This window comes from Trichosurus vulpecula, chromosome 2 (genome assembly GCF_011100635.1).
Source record: "Trichosurus vulpecula isolate mTriVul1 chromosome 2, mTriVul1.pri, whole genome shotgun sequence".
Lineage (NCBI taxonomy): Eukaryota > Metazoa > Chordata > Mammalia > Diprotodontia > Phalangeridae > Trichosurus > Trichosurus vulpecula.
This window is the reverse complement of record NC_050574.1, coordinates 73045943-73065199: the sequence shown is the minus strand read 5'-3', so window position 1 is coordinate 73065199 and position 19257 is coordinate 73045943. Positions and strand designations below refer to the sequence as shown.

At 46.8% G+C, this 19257-nt stretch overlaps 1 protein-coding gene across 1 annotated transcript in view; it reads left to right on the top strand.

The window, feature by feature from the left end:
• The first annotated feature begins 390 nt into the window (after positions 1 to 390).
• Positions 391 to 19257, top strand: part of BMP8A (bone morphogenetic protein 8a) — a 47790-nt gene continuing 28923 nt past the window's right edge. Inside the window, exon 1 of the mRNA XM_036746245.1 lies at positions 391 to 823. Within this exon, the coding sequence (XP_036602140.1) occupies positions 391 to 823 (433 nt within the window). The remainder of the gene's footprint in view (positions 824 to 19257) is intronic.

The following is a 19257-nucleotide window of genomic DNA, read 5'->3' as shown; positions in this document are numbered from 1 at the left end:
GAACTCTTAAGGGAGGAAGACTGACTCCAGGCTCTTCTGGGTCCCGCAGGTTATTTGACAGAGGCAGAGTGTGACCACCAGGCAGCTTCCCTTGACCCTTGGAGACTTTCCATTTTCATTTCATTTCACAGGCTTCAGGATTTCCTTTTTTTTATTTCCCATAAGTCTTCACACTTCAGTTTATTTTTTAACAAAACATTTCAATTCCTAGTTCTTGATTTCAAAGCCCATCCGTGAATGGGCTGCTTGTGATCCATCCCTTTCACCCCTAGTTAAATCCTCCAAACTCTGCCCTTGCATAGCTCAGAAAGGAGGCAAGGGGAGGGGGAGAGTGGAGCAAGGGCAAAGCAGCCACGTCCGGCAGAAGGAGAGGGGCAGCCCGGCAGGACCATGAGACTCTTTTCCAGTGGACCCCTCGGTGGAATGGCCCTGCTCTGGCTCTTGGGACTTCTACTGTGTGAGCTGAGCAGCAGCAGCTTCCATGGGAATTACCTCCACACCTCCAGCTTCCTCCAGAGGAGACTCAGTGGCTGGGAGAAGCGGGAAATGCAACGGGAGATCCTGTCCATCTTGGGGTTGCCAGGCCGCCCCCGGCCCAGGCCCCCCCCAGGGGCCAAGCTGCCATCTTCCGCCCCACTCTTCATGTTGGACCTGTACCATGCCATGGCCAGTGAAGAGGAAGATGGGCAAGGCAGTGATGATGCAGATGTGGCCTGGGGCCGTGGGGTCTCCAGGCCTGTGCTGACCAGTCTGAGCACCCAGAGTCCTCCTCTGGAACGAGTCATCAGCCATGCTGACATGGTCATGAGCTTCGTAAATATGGGTGAGTGTGAGACCAAGGGGGGAGAGGGAGGAGCAGTACAGGAAAGAGGGGAGGGACCCCACAAGGGGTGAAAGATTAGTGTGAACACAAAGAGGCAAACACAGTGGATTTGGAGTTCAGAGGACCTTTGGATCCCAACTTTGCTGCTTATTGTCTGTGTGGCCTTGGACGAGTCATTTCTCTATTTGGAACTCAGTGTCCCCTTCTGTGAAATGAAGAGGGGGAGGTTGGACTAGATGGTTTCTATCTTGAAGGGCAAGGGGGGTTCCCCACAAGGTGTCATAGGATCCTTGTTCCAATGCCTAGTACAAACCCCTCAAAGTAAAAAGGAAATCCACAAAAGAAGGAGAGGACCCTCTAGGTAAGGAAAGAAGCCCTATAAGAAAGGGATACTCACCCAGGCTCATAGGCAGGTAGTTCTAGAAGCTGGGGCCAGGCTAGCAGGGAGACAGTGGCCCAAGCCCAGAGACTTCAAAACCTCCAACTTCAGGCAACAAGATGTGGTTGATTTCCAGTGTGTTCTTTCAACTTAAGGTTGTTGGTTTTTTTCCTTCCCCAACAATTCAGTTACTTTCACAGAAGCAACTGGTGGCAAAGTGGATAGAACTCTGGGCCTGGAATCAGGCCTCAGACATTTACTAGCTGTGCGACCCTGGGGGTATAGATACATACATCTCTCTATGTAATATATGTATATATGTGTGTATGTGTGTGTGCATATATGTGTGTGTGTGTATATATATATATATATATGGTTAAACCAATTCCCTTCCTCTTCCCCTTTCTCAAATATTGACCGAGCCCTTGCTAGGTACAAGAAAAGCCCTGTGGGGCCCAGCTGTGTGTGTGTGTGTGTGTGTGTGTGTGGTTTGCGGGGGAGATAAACAGATGAAAAGATACCATTCTTGAACCACACACATAACTCAGGATGTTTGCAGTGGGGTTGACTTGGAGAGAAAGAAGAGTAATACAAGGTCCCCATGTGGGAGCCACTGGGAGGAAGCCCAGAGTGCTTTGGGAGCTGGCAGGGGGAGGGGAAGATGAAAGAAGAAGGAATCAGGGAAGGCTTCTTAGAAGAGGCAGCACCGAGCTGGGTCTTAAAGGCAGGTCAGAATTAGACAAGCTGGTCTGATATCCTGTTTTTGTCCTTGTCTGTGTTTAGCCTGGGCCCTGCTCCTTCCGGCTGAATGTTTATCCTAATAAATGAAATATACATACACACACAAATATATTTATATCCACAAATATAGGAATAAATGGACAGAGACTCCAGGAGGAGATGGGAAAGAAGTAATTACTAAATTATTTAATTTGTTGCAATGAAGAGTTTAGTTGGTTTTGTTAAAGTTAAGTTCATAATGAATTATTTATTTTAAAAAGAGAAAAAGATTCCAAGTGGTTTCTGCCATTTATCCTTCAGGCCTCACTGGGATTGGGGTTTCCATATATAATTTCCCCACTGAACTCTTTTCCCAGGCCTGGGTTATCTGCAGACCCAGAGGAAACCAAATTTCTCCCCTTTCAGAAGATTTTTGGGGAACAGATCTCACGCCGAGGGTGCAGATCCTTCTTGTCCGGCCCATAGCTACGAAGCATTTTGCAGCTAGAACATATTAGAAAGACCCCTGGCCTGAGTGACTGGTTCTGAGCCTAGCCCTGCCACTAGCCTGCTGTCTAACCCTGGGAAGTCACTTTACTCTGGATAGGGAGGGGTCCTTCGTTACTTCATCTAGAAAATGGAACTACTCTTCCTTTCACTGCCTGACTCACAGTGAAAGATAAACACTTTAAGTGCTATGGAAATTTGTTTTTCAGACCTATAAGCTCTCATACTTTAGAAGTATCCCTTCTGTCAGCTGCCCATAAGGCCCACATTTCATGATCCGACAGCTCTTACTGACAGCGTATGTCTTAACAATACAAATCTCTTCCTCCCCAAAACTCTATTCCTGATCTGTTCACTCCATTAAAAAAAAGTACCAATAATGATGACCACTAACATTTACACGGTGCTTTAAGGTTTGCAAAGAACTTTACAAATATAATATCCTTCTACACTGACCACAGCCCTGGGAGGTAAATGTTTTGTGAACACTTTTATAAATAAGGAAACTGAGACAGAGATGAAATGTCTGGTGTCACACAGCTAGCATGTGAGGTCACATTTGAACTCTGGTCTTCCTGACTCCTGGCCCGGCCCTTTGTCCACTGTGTCTAATGCTCTCTCCCCTCCCCTTTTCAGTCAGCTATTAGATTCGTCCTCCTCTCCCCCTTTTCTCATAAAACATCAGTGCTAGAGAGGATCTCAGAGATTGCCAAGTCCTACACATATGTTTTACAGAAGGGGAAACTAAATGTGCAACCAATGATTATTTATTTATTGAGGCGATTGGGGTTAAGTGACTTGTCACACTGCTAGTAAGTGTCTGAGGCTGAGTTTGAACTCAAGTCCTCCTGACTCACTTCACCACCTAGCTGCCCTTTTTTGCAACCAATGTTGTAAAGAGAGTTAGTGACCGAGCTTGGCCTGGAAGCAGAGCTCCTTCAGGTCCCCCACCTCTTTCTACCACACCACACACCCTCCCCAAAAACATTTGGTTATACAAGATCAGAATTCAAGGTTCTTTGTCTTCTATTTTTTAATCACAGACGCTAAGTACCGATCTGCATTTTAATCTGGAGAAAAGACCTCAGCAAAGGGGTCCTTAATCTGGGCTCTGCCCCTCCCCCCCGCCAAGGAATTTGTGGCTAGATTTCGGAGGAGGGGGTGTCTGTGAATGTGGATGGGGTGTGTGTGTGGGGGGGAATATCCTTATTTTCACCAACATTTCCTTCCAGTATTTAAAAACACATCTTAGAGAAGGGGTCCAGAGTCAAAGCCGAACAGAGCAGACTAGAAGGGGTCTGTGACGTAGGAAAGATTCCGATGCCCTGTCTTGGGAAGGGGGGGCAGGATCATTGTCTTCAAGGACCTGAAGGGCTTTTTCATGTGGAAGACAGATCAGACTTGTATTGTTTGACCCCCAGAGAGTAGAGCTAGGAACAGAACCAGAAAGTGGGAGAGGCGGTGGGCTCGGCTGCCTTGTTAGCCAGTGCGTTCCCTCTACCGTAGAGGTCTCCAAGCAGAGACCGCATGACTGCTTCTCAGAGATCTGTAGTGGGGGATTCTGGTACTGGGGGGAGGCAGAGGGGAGGTTGGACTAGATGCAATCTGAGTCCTTCCTAACTCTGATAACATCATCTCCTGCCAGGAAGGTTTGTTCGGGTTTCCAAAAGACTCATACTTAGGCAGCTGGGTGGTGTAGCGGACAGTTTACTGGCCTCAGAGTCAGGAAGACCTGAGTTTGAATCCTGTCCCAGACATTTCCCAGCTGTGTAACCCTGAGCCCCGCTTCCTCCTGGGTAAAATAAGGACATTCCTTCTGTTAGGTGCCATAAGGCAGCTGCGGGTAACAATACCATCCACCTCCCAAATGAGCTAATATTTGTAAAGTGCTTTGCAAATCTTAAATTGCCATAAGAGGGGCAGCTAGGTGGTGAGGTGGATAGAACAATGGCCCTTGAGTCAGGAGGACCTGAGTTCAAATCCAGCTAGTTGTGTGACCCTGGGCAAGTCACTTGGTCTTGATCACCTCCAAAACAAACAAACAAAAAAGTCATAACATAAAGCTGTTTTTAATGAGCACTGAACTTAGAGTTATAAGAACTGTACTCATATCGCAGCTCCACCACCGATTTCCCTGTGTGATCTTGAGTCCTTTCCACCTCTAAATCTATAGTCTGCTTGGGAATATTTGCTTTCTCCCAGAATCTTACAAATTACCATCCTCAGAGCAGCTCAACTGGATAAACTGGTCAGCAAAGAGAATTATTTTTCTGCCCGGGCTCCTGCAGGTGGTTTTGCCATCACAAGGATGAGCAAAGGTGTTTTGGAGGCCTGAAACCCCGAGGAAATAGCTCTTTTGCTCCTGTTAAGTCCCAGGGGGGGAGCCGTGTGATGTCAGAATGTGGCTTTGCTGGGACCTGAGGTCATGTGGAAGCTGCCAGATAATATTGAAAAGAAAATCTCCACTGAGGCCCATTTGAACAGTACTGATTCAGTACCATTATTAAGCACCGACTGTGTGCACAGCCCTACACACACCTGCAGGTGTGGTGTAATGGAGCACAAAACTGGAAGCAGGTGACAGACTTTAGTGGACCAGCAGCCTGCTCCTGACTCTCCGTGTTGCCTTGGGCAAACTCAGTTTATTTCTCTGAACCTTTGTGGTTAGAATGCCGGGCCTGAAGTGAGGAAGACTCATCTTGCCGAGTTCAGATCTGGTCTCAGACACTGACTAGCTGTGTGACCCTGGGCAAGTCACTTCACCCTGTTTGCCTCAGTTTCCTGATCTGTAGAAGGAGCTAGAGAAGGAAATGGCGAACCGCTCCAGTATCTTTGCCAAGAAAATTCCAGATGGGGTCATGACGGAAACCACTCAACAACAACATAAAATGGATGGGTAGGGGATCCGACATGAGACTGTAAGCTTGTAGATTTAGAGATCACAGATACTCTAAGGTAATGGGCCTTAGAGATGATCTAATCCATTTTACAGACAAGAAAACTGAAGCTTTCTTCTAGTTCTTTCATTCTGTAGTTCTGTGAAATAAGACCAAGTCTCTTTGTAAGGAAACGAATGTTCCAAGTCAGGCCTCCTGCCTCGAAGTCCAATGTCCTGAGCCTCCACTGTACCACATGAGAGAACATATGTGAAAGCATTTATAGGCATTTGAGAGATTCTGCTGAATTTTTATGGTAGGATTTCAACAGGCAAAAGGCCTGACCTGAGCAAAGTGGGGGAGGTGGAGAGCATGGACACCCCCCACCCCACCTCCACTCCTGCCATGGGTCCCTCTGGCAGAAGCTTCCGGTTGGTTTCTGAGTCATCTCCTTCAGGGCCCCCTTCCCCAGCACTGCCAGGCTCCCACACCCAACCTAGCATTTAGGAAGTAGGAGCAGCAGCATCAGAAGCTGACGCCCCCCCCCTTCTTAGTGAGGGTGGTGTGTGTGTGTCCGGGGTGGTAGCCTGAGACCATGCCATCAAAACTGAGCCCTAAATACCAGATCATCCTCAGTCATGGTGGCTGGAATCTGGGCAAGCTGGTTCCAGTTGCCACCTTCCCATGTCCTAGTTAAAAAGAGCTGGCTATACCTGGAATTGGATTGGGGTGGGGGGCCCCAGGGGACAGCTCTCATATGAGCAGAGGTATCCTCAAGGTAGGAAGGAAAGAAACAAGTATTTATTAAGCACCTACTATGTGTGAGGCACTATACTAAGGATTTTACAAATACCTGGTTTTAGCCTCACAATACCCTGGGAGGTAGGTGCTGTTTTTATGCCCATTTGACAGTAGAAGAAACTGAGGCAGGCAAAAGTTAAGTGACTCTAGGATACTTGTTGTGAGGGACCTTAGAACACAGAATATCAGGGCTGAGAAGATCCTTAGAACAAAGAATGTCAGAACTGGAAGGGACCCTGGAAAGACAGAGATAGAAAGGACTTTAGCGAATAGAATGTTAGATCATAAAATGTTAAACCTGGAGGGAACCTTCAAGATCTTCTGATCTGGACTCCTTGTTTTACAGGTGAATAAACCAATGCCCAGAAGGGGAAAAGGACTTGTCTCTAGTTACTCAGCTAATAAACGATAGAGCAATGGGTCCAACCTGTCTGGTTCCAATGTGAATCCCAGCACAGCAGGCTGCTCCTTAAAGAGCATGGATTGGGGGTCTCCTGCCTGACCAAGAACAATCTCAAAGCCTTAGCTGGGAGACAGTCCCACTAAAGAGAGGAAAAGTGCTGAGGTAGGAGTCAAAAGACCCAAGTCCCAATCGTGTTTTATGCTAGTTCCCAGCTCTGTGACCTTAGACAAGTCACATCCCCATTGTGATCCTCCAGTTTCTCATATATAATAATACCCATCTGTTTCCCTTGCAAGAAAGATGTGAGAAAAAAAGAATAGCTTTCAAGGGCTCTAGAAGTGGGTGTTAACATCAAAGAATGAAATCCTGAGAGCCAGGGGCCGCAGAAGGATAATCTGAATGAAAGGGTCTCCCTAAGAACTGAGATGGACACTGGGAGCCCCAGTGACATCAGCCAGAGAGCAGTTCCAGTGGAAATTCCAAAGCTGAAATTAAAATTCCTCTAGAAGCCTGATTAGAAATACCAAGGAATCTAAACAGGTTTTCAGTGGCACAACACAGAGATTTTGCAGGCCAGGATGTCAGCAGCCATGTGTATGAGGAAAAGGGGGGATGGTGGTGATGGACCCCAAGCCCCCTCACAGGCCATGCAAGCTTCTTTCCCCTCCCACTTCAGTCTCCCGCTATAAGGTGTCACATGTGTTCAGGAGTTTGAGAGGACCCAGCTGGGGACAGGGGATGCAGGGATCAGGAAGTGGAGGGAGAGGAGAGAGTGCTCAGGTAGAGGGATAAGAGATGTCTTTGGGGTGACAGGTCTCACTGGTACCTCTCTAAACTTCCCTTGGCTTCTACTAGTGTAAGGGAGTGTGGATGGGGGGTGGGGTGGGGCAGGGTGCCACTAGGAGTGGGGGACAGAATGTTATACCAAGTCAGCTAATTAGTCAGGGCATGTCTTTCCTGGTCAACCTCCACCTCCTTACAGTCCAACACTAGACATGAATTTCTTGTGAAAAGATAATAATGTTGATAATGACTCATATTGCTACACTGCTTTAAGGTCTATGATGTGCTTTATGTACGTCGTGGCCCTACATATTTGTAAAGTGCTTGGCAAATCTCAAAGAGCTATATAAATGTTTATTATTGTCATTATTATTATGATATAATGATGATAGCATTCCTGTTACTTCATTTGAGCCTTACCCACCCTGTGAGGGAGATAAAACCGAGATACAGACTTGGCATTTGTTCACCCCAGGTTACTGAGGGAGCCAGTAGCAAAGCTGGGACTGGGACCTCAGCCCCCAGCCCCAGACCCCTTCTTACTGAACTACATAGCTTCTCTCAGGGTCTCAAAAAGGAGAGAGGGCATTTGGTTATGGGAGATTAATACTCAGAGCTTTTGTTTTTAATTTAATGTATTTTTTTCAATGAACAAAACTCTGCTTTCTTTCCCTTCTACCTCTGCCTCCCATTGAAGGAAGGAAGGAAGGAAGGAAAGGAAGGAAAGAAGGAAGGAAGGGAGGAAGGAAGGAAGGAAGAGAAGGAAGGAAGAGAAGGAAGTAAAGGAAGGAAGAAAGGAAGGGAAGGAAGGAAGGAAGAGAAGGAAGTAAAGGAAGGAAGAAAGGAAGGGAGGGAAGGAAGGAAGAGAAGGAAGAAAAGAAGGAAAGAACCCTTGGGTCAAATATGCACAGTTGAGGAAAACAAATTTCCACATTGGTGAAATTAATCAGCCAAACTTAAGGTTCAGAAGTTAAATGCCCAGGGTCCTAGAGGTGTCAGAGGCAAGCTGCTACTCTGTCTCAGATGGCATCAGATACCATCTTTCTAGTCAATAAACTTTTATTAAGTACTTACTAAGTACTGGAAATACCAGTAGAAGCAAAGGTAGCCCTTGCCTTCAAGGAACTTACATTCTAATGGAGGAAGACAGCACATGGAAGAGGGATGCAAAGGGGCAGTGTCCCTTTCAGGGGCACAGGTGTGAAGTCTGGAGACAGAAGGACAGCTGCTCAGGGCTCTTTCTCAAATTGTAGGTCCCAGGAAGAATTTCACCAGTGGGAGAAGGGGCCAAGGGAAAAGATAGTTGAGGCACAGGAGTGAGATTTAGTCCAGGCACTGATATTCTTAACTTGGGGTCTGTGAGCTTGTTTTTACAAAAATATTTTGATAATTATATTTCAGTGGAATTGGTTTCCTTTTTAATTTTGCTTATTATATATTTTATTCATCTAAAATCATTTTTCTGTGAAGGGCTCCATTGGCTTCCCCAGCCTGCCAAAGGGGTCCAGGACCCAAAAAGGTTAAAAAGGCCTGTTCTAGAGGGACATCCTAAAAGTCCAACCAAAGAGCATCTCCTCAATAAAATTCAATTTAAAATACAAACTCTCAGGCTGACAGGAAACCAGAGTTTGAGTCCTGCCTTTGAAACACACTAGATATGTGACTTTGGCAAATCCCTAGGCCTCTCTGTTTGACAAATGACAGCAATTGAGACTTAGAGAGGTTATCAAAGGTACTTCTCAAACCTGTCTTATAGGAGTGATGTGAGGATAAAGTAAGACAATAATTGTTAAAAACACTTAGGGAAAGCTAAAAAACAAAGCCACACAAAAGAAAACCCTGAAGAATATCCCTCTCTCCCCTCCCCCTTCCACCATCTTTGATGATAAAAAACCATTTTTTTGTACATTAAAAAATGTGTCCCTGACCAGAGAATGGATTTGCTCTTATGGTATTCTGAAGAAGTGGATGGTTTGGGGCAAAGGGCCTGACCTGGTACCGGTGCTGGGTTTTGATGCCAGCCATCTGTCTTTGCCCACCTTGATATTTGGGTTTGTGTAATGGAAAAGTCACTGAGAGATTGGGGGGTGAGGAAGAGGAGTGGAGGAAGGTGCTTGACCCTTCAATGGAAGTCTTCAAGCAGGGAGGCTGATGATAATTAATTATATCCTAGGAGGGATTCCTTTTGGGGTCTACTTGGTCTAGGTGGCTATGGAAGTTCCTTCCGGAGTGCTCATCCTGGTCAGCCAAAGAGGCCTCTGTGAAACTGGGGCCTACAAGGGGAAAATGGTGGCATCCAGCCAATTTGCCACTAAGGGAAGCCACTCTAATGGAATAGTGACTTCCCAATAAACACCCAAACAAGCACACCCACACCTGGTCTCCCACACCCAAGCCCTCCACGCCCATCGCCTGCAGGCCAGGCTCACCTTTCATGCAGCAGACAGGCTGTGGGTGGCTAATGGCTTCCAAGGCTGTGTTCTGCTGGAAAATCTGGCCTCACTGCTCTGTAGACCTCAGGGGCAGGCAGAGCTGAGCCCCACAGGAGAAGGGAGAATCCCAGGGCAGCTCATGGGAATTGCCATCACTCACCTAGACCTACAGAGGGTAGCTATTTTAGGGTGTTCGAGCCCTCTCCAGGAGCCGCCCACATTAATGATTTACTCATGATGCCAGAGCTAAGCACCGACGCCCCTGGCAAAGGATGTGCCCCGTCCTTGTCACAGTTGGGCTGCTTGGAGAGTGGGCAGGGCCAGGTCAGGCACAATGATTCTTTAGAACAGGCCTGGGATAATCATGTTGCAACAGAACCCAGGGACGGATGGACGGGCAGTTGGCACAGCAGAGAGCTTATTTCCTTTCCAGGCTTAGCATCCTTCCATCCAGTAGAACAAACATTTACTCAGCACCTTGTGTAAGTGACTCTGAGCAGGTTGCTTTCCCCTCTGAGCCTCAGTTTCTTCATCTGTAAAATGGAGACCCCCAGTAAACACATGCTTTGAGGGAAATGCCATGGAAACCGTAAACCACTCTAGGGATGGGAACAGTCACTAGGTACAAGACTTTGCTGTAAAAAAATCCACCTATGGTCTGATGTGATCCTTGCAATAGCCTGTTAGGTAAGGTAACCTAAAGCACTATTGACATAGGGAATCATGATACAGTGCAAGAGTATTAGATTGTGTGTTGGGTTCAAATCCCCCCACCCCCTCCATCCTTTGTTACCTGTGTTAAGTCTGGTAGTTTGCCCAAGGCCACACAGCTAGAGGTGTAGTAGATGGAGTGCTGGGCTTAGAGCCCTGGGTTTGAATCCTATCCCAGCTACTCACTTGGCCCTATGACCCTCGGCCAATTATTGCACTTCTCTGGGCCTCAGTTTCCTCACCTGTCAAATGAAGGAAGCTGGCCTTAAAGTTTCCCTCCCTAATCTAAGTCTAAGAGAGAGCCGAGATCCAACCCCAAGCTTGGAATGGACTCCTTCCATGTCTCTGCCTGTTGATACCAAGGCCCAGGTCAGGTTCCACCTCCTCTTTGAAGCCTTCCCTGACCCTTGACCCACTCCAGATGGAGCAGCCCTCTGTACGATCCCTTCTCTGGACGTAATGACTTTATCAGCTGGTATCGTATTGGTTATGGGCACCATCTTCAACATCATCTTCTAGACTAGAATGGTCTTGAAGGGAGGGGCTTTTTTTCATCCTTCCCACGCCTACCCCCAGCACTAAACACCGGCCTTGTATGCAGTAGGTGCTTAATAACTTTTTTTAAATTGAAGCCTGATTCTAAAGTCAGGCAGAGTAAATATCATCACAAGTTTTTGAGTTGGGAGGTTAGAGGATCACAAGAGCTAGAGCTGAAAGGGAGGCCAGAGGCGTCTGGTCCAACACCTTCATTTTACAGAGCGGGACCTGAGGCTCAGGGATTTTGAGGGACTTGCCCAAGGTCACTCAGGGAGAGGCAGGATCCGAACTCGGATCGTCCGACTCCCGAGCCAGTGTTCTGTTCACTGTAGCCTCCCGAGCAAAGCAAAAAGGTGCCCCTCTTCTGAAATGCCGATAGGAAGGTTAGTGACCTACATCTCAGAAAGGTGAGTCAGGATCCCTGGATTCTAGACCTTGCTCTGTGACTAAGCAGCCACATGGTCTGGGGCAAGTCACTTCATCTTATCCCGTGACCTCTCCTGTCTCAGCGACAGATAGGAGATGGGGGGCCGGTGGAGAGCGTGGAGGGGAAGAAGACGTAAGAAGACCCAGAATGTAGGAAGGGGTCAGGTTGGGAAAAGCTCTAAATACCGAATAGAGGGTTTTCTGTTTGGCTCTAGAGGAGATACTGCAGTTCATTGGAAGGTGGGGAGGGGTCAGAGAGACAAACCTATGCTTTACAAAAATCTCTGATGGGCTGGAGGAGGGAGAGACCTGAGGCAGGCAGACCAATCAGCAGCTATTGGCATAGTCCAGGCGAGAGGTATTGGATTTAAAATGAGAGGACCTCTGGGTGGCGTGGTGGACAGCACACCGGCCCTGGCGTCAGGAGGACCTGAGTTCAAATCCAGCCTCAGACACTTGACACTTACTAGCTGTGTGACCCTGGGTAAGTCACTTAACCATGATTGCCTAGCAAATAAAATAAAATCACAGGACCTCTAGGTGGCACAGCGCATAGAACACCAGCCCTAGAGTCAGAAAGACCCGAGCTCAAATCCAGCCTCAGACACTTGACACTTACTGGCTTTGTGACCCTGGGGAAGTCACTTAACCCTGATTGCCTAGCAAATAAAATAAAATCAGAGGATGTAGGTCTGAATTCTGGCTCTCTGCCCCTTACTACCTGTGTCACCCTGGACAAGAGACTCCCCCCCATCCACACCCCCCGAGCTTCAGTTCCTTTCTCTAAAGCGAGTTGGACCAGCTGACCTCTGTGGTCTCTTACAGTTCTAAATCCACGCCTCCGACAGAAGGAGATACCTTTGCTTTTTTCCTCTGCTAGGCTCCTGTAATTTATTTGCCCCTTCTTTCCTCCACACCCCCCAGGCATCGGCTAAAGGAGCTGAGCCCTCCCCGCTTGCATCACATCGAGTCATATTTTAAGACTTGGCGCACTTGATGTGGTTGGATGGGCCGGTGTTTCCTTTTAATCTGATGTCTGCGATCCTCCTGCCGGCTCTCCAGGAGAAGCTGGGCCTCATAATTATAAGTACAGAGGAGTTTATAGAAACACGAAGAACGTTTACAATAAAGAGCGACTAAAAATACCTTGGAAATAGAGACTTAGGCTTTTTTTTTTTTCTCAACCGGGCTGAGATTTCTGGGCGGGAGAAACTATTTGAGGGCCGGGAGTCAATGGAGCCTGCATTCTGCAGACGCCTGAGGGGGGCCTGGCTGCCCAGCCCCGGTTTGAGGGGGCCTCCCAGCTCTGGATGCCAGCTGTTCTAGCCAAGGTCAGAACTGAAAACTCCTTCCTTGACTGGTCCTCGCCTCCACTCTGGGGGGGCCAAAGGTTCCTTCAGGATGTGATGTTCTTAGGCCACCAATCCGGCAATAACAGCCCAAGGGAAGCTTAAAAGGAGAGGACTGGGTGTGGGGAATGGTTGGGTAGTTGTGCCCCAGAGGAGAGAGTCCTAGACTAGAACGCAGAATATCTGGGTTCAGGTCATACTCTCTCACTGACTGGCTGTGTGGCCTTGGGCAACTCACTGGCCCTGGGTCTCCGTTCCCTCCTTTGTAAAATCAAGATCTTAATACTTGTGCTGTGCTCATAGGGATATGGTTAAGATCGAATGACCTAAGAGGATGTAAAATCTTTGCAAACCTTAAGTTAATATAAAAGTGTCTGTTAGTATGATCTGCCACCACCAAATTGAGTGACTGGGAAAGTCTCTTCTCCACCCAGTGCCTCTGCTTCCTTGTCTGTAAAATAACAAGAGTAGGTTCAGCAGTCTCTAAAGACCTTCCCAGCTCTGATGGTTTAAGTTCTAAGGGCCCTCCCAGCCCTGATATTCTGCAATCTAAGGGCCCTCCCAGCTCTGACATCCTGTGTTCTAAGGCCCCTCCCAGCTCTGACAGTCTGTGTTCTAAGATCCCTCTCAGCTCTGATATTCTGTGTCCTAAGGCCCTTCCAGCTCTGACATCCTGTGTTCTAAGGGCCCTCCCAGTTCTGACATCCTGTGTTCTAAGGGCCCTCCCAGCTCTGACATCCTGTGGTCTAAGGGCCCTGCCAGCTCTGACATTCTGTGTTCTAAGGCCCTCCCAGCTCTGACATCCTATGTTCTAAGGATACTCTCAGCTCTGACATTTTGTGTTCTAAGGCCCTCCCAGCTCTGACATACTGTGTTCTAAGGTCCTCCCAGCTCTGACATTTTAAGCTCTAAGGCCCCTCCCATATCTGACATTCCATGTTCTAAGGCCCCTCCCAGCTCTGATGGTCTATGTTTCACTCCAACATTCTGAATTCTAATGGTCCTTCCAGCCCTGCAGTGCTCAGATTCTGTTCAGTGAGACCCCGCATCATGAACATAAAGCCAAGAGGTCACTTTCTATCAGAAGCCCAAAGGAAAATCGGAGTTTTTCATGCAGAGCAGAGAACCTCCATGCAACACATGTTGGTGATTAGCAATTGTGTATTTTCCACCGGCCACATGAAAGCAGCCCGAAGAGTAAACTCGTTAGCGATTTCCCCAGGAGGAAGCCATCTTGGCCCTTTTGAACATTATTTGGTACTTTTAAAATTATACAGAAAGTAAACATTAAAAGGTCCCTATGGCCTGACAGTGTTAACTTTGTTCATCTGTAGGAATGTGAGCCGCTTCCTTCCTGGGAGGCTTTAAACATATAAATATGTTACCTTATACGTTTGTATGTGTTTTGGAGGAGTTAGAGAACGTTAGAGCTAGAAGGAGCTTCAGAGGGATGTGGAGTCCAACCCATGTCTGAACCCTAATCTCCTCCACCAAATGCCTGCCACATGGTCCTCTAACACTGCTTGAAGCCTTCAGGGAAGGAGAACCGGTTATCTCCAGAGGCACCTTAAAGTGCTCTCTCTGATCCCTGGAAAGATTCTTGGACCAGAGAGGAGTCTGGAGATTTGAGTTCTAGTCCTGACACTTCTGCTGACTCAAATCCTTTCCTCTCTCAGCCTCAGTTTTCTGGTCTGTAAAATGGAGAGGCAACCTCTCCCTTGGGCACATGTCCTTTTGGGTTTTTTAATGGTCAGCTGCTCCTTTCTTCCATTTCAAGGAAATCTTTTAGCAGCTTCTAATGTAGATTTACAGTCAGGATATAAAAGCCTGTCAAATTAACATTTGACTTCTTGGCGGGTGAGGGAGACCCTCTTTTGAGTAATAGCCCCCCAAAATTCACACATTATTATCTCATTTAATCTGCACAGGAGGCTCATGAGGGAGGGAAGACAGGGAAAATTATCCTCATTTTATAGTAAAGGGGAGAGAGGCTCAGAAATATTAAAAGATTTGCCCAGGGTCACCCAGCTAGTAACGTGTCAGAGTCAGGGTCAGAATTCAGGTTTCCTGAATCCAAACTCCTGGTTCTTTCTAATCCACAGCTGTATATAAAATGTGATAATATTTGCAGAGGGCTTAGCACAGTGCCTGGTACACAGTAGGTGCTTAATAAATGCTTGCTCCCTTGTCCCTCCCTAATTTGTGATGCTGTGGCAGAGGAGGGAAAACAAAGACTATGACCCCAGAACTGTAGTTGGGTGTAGTTACGGAAGCAACTGTAACATGAAATTCAAGGGAATCCCTATAACATTCTTCTTGTCTATTGGTGGGTATCATAATACCCAGAGACAGAAAAGACTGGGATAGACCAACTGGATTTTCCCTGTTTTGACAAGATTATACCTCGTTAGCTTAAAATAATCAGAAATTAAAAGCCAGTTAACCATATTAACAGCTCAAAGATAGAAAATCACCTTAAGTAAAGCAATTTAGTTGTATTCTAAATTAATGGAACACTGGACTGGGGAAGCAAGAGCCCAGGATTCTGGTCCTGTCTCTGACACTAATGAACTGTGTGACTTTAGGTCACTTCCCCTCTTCTGACTTCAATTTCCTTCCCTGTAAAATGAGGGAAAAACCTTACTCTCCATTGCAAAGCATGTCATAGATCAAATATTACCAGGTAAAGTAAATGATATGCAAATGGCCAGACCGTCCTAGAAACACACCCCAGGCTTTTGTGCTTCAGTGGGCTCCTTTGTGATATGGGGAGTTCCTTGGCACTGGAGGTCTTTAAAATAAAGATGGGTGATCACTTGGGGGGAGGAGGTATTGAAGAGGGGCTACCTCTTTGGAGACCTGAACAGTCACATATTGTCTCTGGGGCCCCACTTTCCTCATCAGTAAAATAGAAAGGTTGGACTCCATGTCCTCCAAGGCACCTTCCTGCTCTAGATAGATGAACCTGCAAAATTATAGAAGAGAAGATACTTTCATGTGTTCTATTTGACAAATGCTGTGAAGATGGAGCCCATGTGGCTGCAGACTCGGAACAGAGGAGACTGATGGGACTGTAGGCTAGTGCAGTGGATGGAGAGTCCTGGGAGACATGGGGGGAGCTGGGGATGACCCTAACCAGGGGTCCTTAACATGCAGCTAATTATGACCACCTAGGAAAGCCCAGAACAGCCATAACTGCTTACTTGGTACTGATTTCCCTCTGGGAGAGGCTGTCCCCTCACATGTAGCATGGTGATGGCATTGCATATAGCTCAAAGGGAAGAAGACAGACATTGCTAGCTTCTTACCGCAACCCCCTCCAAGGGAGATTTTTTATTCCTTTCAGGAGGGGAGGCAGGAGGTTGGCACCAAAAACTTGGCCACACTGCTCTCCACAGAGAGAGGGGATACCAGGCTAGAATTATATCTATCTGCTCCTTTCAACGATATTAGTCTAGGGAACATGGTTTTCAGGTTCGAGCTAAGCTTCTGATCGCCATTTCTTAATGGGTAAAGGAGGATTCAAATTTTATCCAAGGCTTGACCTATTCCCCGTCACCACATATCAATTTCACAATGAACACACATAGTAAGCAGCAAAGAAACCCATTTATCCAAGTCGATAGCAAAACAGAAATCAGAGAAAGTATACATAGGCAAATATATGCCAGACAACAGAGAGTGAGGAAACTCTCCCATTGGGAGCCAGATAACCTCAGCTCAACCAAGAGAAAGTGTCCTAGCTCTCACTCAAGGGAAGTTCCCCAGAGTCTCTGGTGGGGCAAGTTGGGAACAAGGATGATGGCGATTGCCAGCTCTCCTCATGCCAGCTTCTTCCCACAGTCTTTTCCTTCAGCGGTCTGAAGTAGGGTTGGCATCTTCCATTTTCTCTCATGAAGCTGGAAGCCAGAAGGTCCAGAGGCAACTGTAGAACCCAAAGAGCCTGAAGAGATTCCCAAAGACATTCTAAAGCTTGAAGAAATTGACCCTTTTATTGCTCCAGCTCTCACCAATTCCACATCACCCTCACACAGTTGTGGGGCATTAATCTCCACCAATAAAGAGAGAGTCCTATACCAGTGGGCTTTGGGATTACATCAGACTCTCAGAGCTGGAAGGACCTTCCGAAGTCATCTCATCTGACCCAGACCTGAGAATCCCCCTTACAACATACCCAATGAGTACTCACCTAGCCATTGCCTTAAGACCTTTAATGGGAGGAGGGGGGCAACCCATTGCCTCTTGTGTCAGACCAGCAAACTTTGGCAGAGTGGCTTGTCAAACCTAAATTAACCATACTGCCCCTTCTATCCATTACATACATGGGGTTTATGGTGTGTTCAAGGAAAACTAGCACCTCTGGCGTGAGGCCTGGCCAAGCCCTTTGGTGTCTCCCTGGCACTCAGCTCTCACCTGTGACTCCAAGAAGCTGTTATGTACAAGGCATCCACACCCCAGTAAACCATGTCAGCAGATGGACTGAACCCAGTTGAGGGTAACCGAGGGGCCTCAAACCTGTTGGTGAGTTAGGGGGTGTCTACCCCAAGCATGTGAAGACCTCCCTTGTGGAATGATTAGGTGACAACAATTTGTTCCAATGGCCATGAAGGCACCGTGGACCACTTAGAGCTTGGTTGGACATCGAAGATGCTGAGGTCATCCGCTGCATCCCGGGCCATCGCTGGCTGTCTTGACTTTTGCCCTGCCACTGGACTCTGATGACTGGAAGACAGGGTGAGGCCGATGACTGTGCAACTCTGCCTCACTTCCATCCAGTTCATGCACGAATCACCCTCATGACGTCATTGATCCTTTTTGAGAATGAAGGACAAAAAACAATAACAACATCTTGTCTTTCCTTCTAGGGCCGAGTAGAACAAGTCTAACCCCTCTACAGTGTGACACCCATTCAGATACTTGGAGACAGTTGTTGTGTCAGTCAGTCAGCAGATGTTCATTAAGCACCTACTATGTGCCAAGCACTTTGTTAAGCTCTGAAGATATAAAGAAGCGGGGGCAGGAAGCTCTGCCCTTTAAAAGCTCACGTGCTGATGGAGGAGACAACATTTAAATAACTGGGGACATAAGTTATACTTTGGACACATTCTATTTGAGGTGTCTACAGGTCATCCAGTTTGAGATATCTAAAAAACAATTAGCAATGTGGGATTGATTAGGTCCAGAGAGAAACTAAGGATAGACAGACAGATAGATGGACAGACAGATGGATGGATCAATGGTTCAGTGGATGGATGGGGAGAGAAAGGGATAGAAAGATAAACATATACAGAGAGATAAAGATAGATGTAGTTATGTGTGTGTGTGTGTGTGTGAGAATCATCTACATAAAGGAGATGGCTGGGTGTTGTCCTTCATTCTCGAAGAGGACCAAAATGACATCGCTATATTGGAGTCAAGGTACAGTGTGTCTGACCAATGGCTGATCAGACCAGTACAAGCTTGGAAGGCTTTCCCACAAGTTGGGCACAGATAGCCGTGAACATTTGGAGCAGAGCTGACTCTAAAATAAAGTAAAAGACATAACTGAACTCGTGGGAAGTGATAAGATCACAAGTGAGGTAGTCCAGGGAGAAAAGAGGAGGAAGCTCCAGGCAGAGCTTTGGGGTTTACCCATAGTTGATAAATATAACATCTGTGAAGAACCAGAAAAGACGAGTGTTTTTTCTGAGGCTAAAAGTCCTCAGTCCTTTCCATTGATCCTAATAGGACATGGACTCAAACCCAAAGGACACTCAAACGTCTGAAATATGGCCCTGAGGTTTTTCAACTTGCTTTTTCTTCACCCCAGAACCACAGAGGTGAGAGCCCTGGACTGGACATCCGGAAACCTGGCTTCTCATCCCAGTGAAACTTCTCACTGACCATTATAACCTTAGGCAACATTTTTAGTCTTTGGGTTACAGTTCCCTCCTTTCTAAAAAGAGCTCGTTTGGATCGGAATGGGGCTTCATAGCCTGAGATCTATGAACTTGATTTACTACATACATACATACATATATACATACATACATACATACTTTTTTTTGAGGTAGTTGGGGCTAAGTGACTTGCCCAGGGTGATACAGCTAGTGAGAGTCTGAGGCTGGATATAAACTTAGTTCTCTTGACTTGAGGGCCAGTGATCTATCCACTGCACCCCCTAGCTGCATAGATAGATAGATAGATAGATAGATAGATAGATAGATAGATAGACGTAGACAGAGAGACATAGGTAGATAGATGATAGATGACAGGTAGACAGATGATAGATAGACAGATAGATGAGACAGAGAGACAGACAGATTGATTGATTAGGTAGATAGATTAGATAGATAAAAGATACATAGACAGACAGATGGATAGATAGAGAGAACTGCATGTCCTTAGGTTTCCTTTATAATTCTGAATATTTGACTTTATGCATTTAAAAACATGATTCTGAGAAGGAGCCCACAGGTTTTACTATACAGCCTGAGGGATCCTTGGCACAAAAAAGGTTCTAAACTGTCA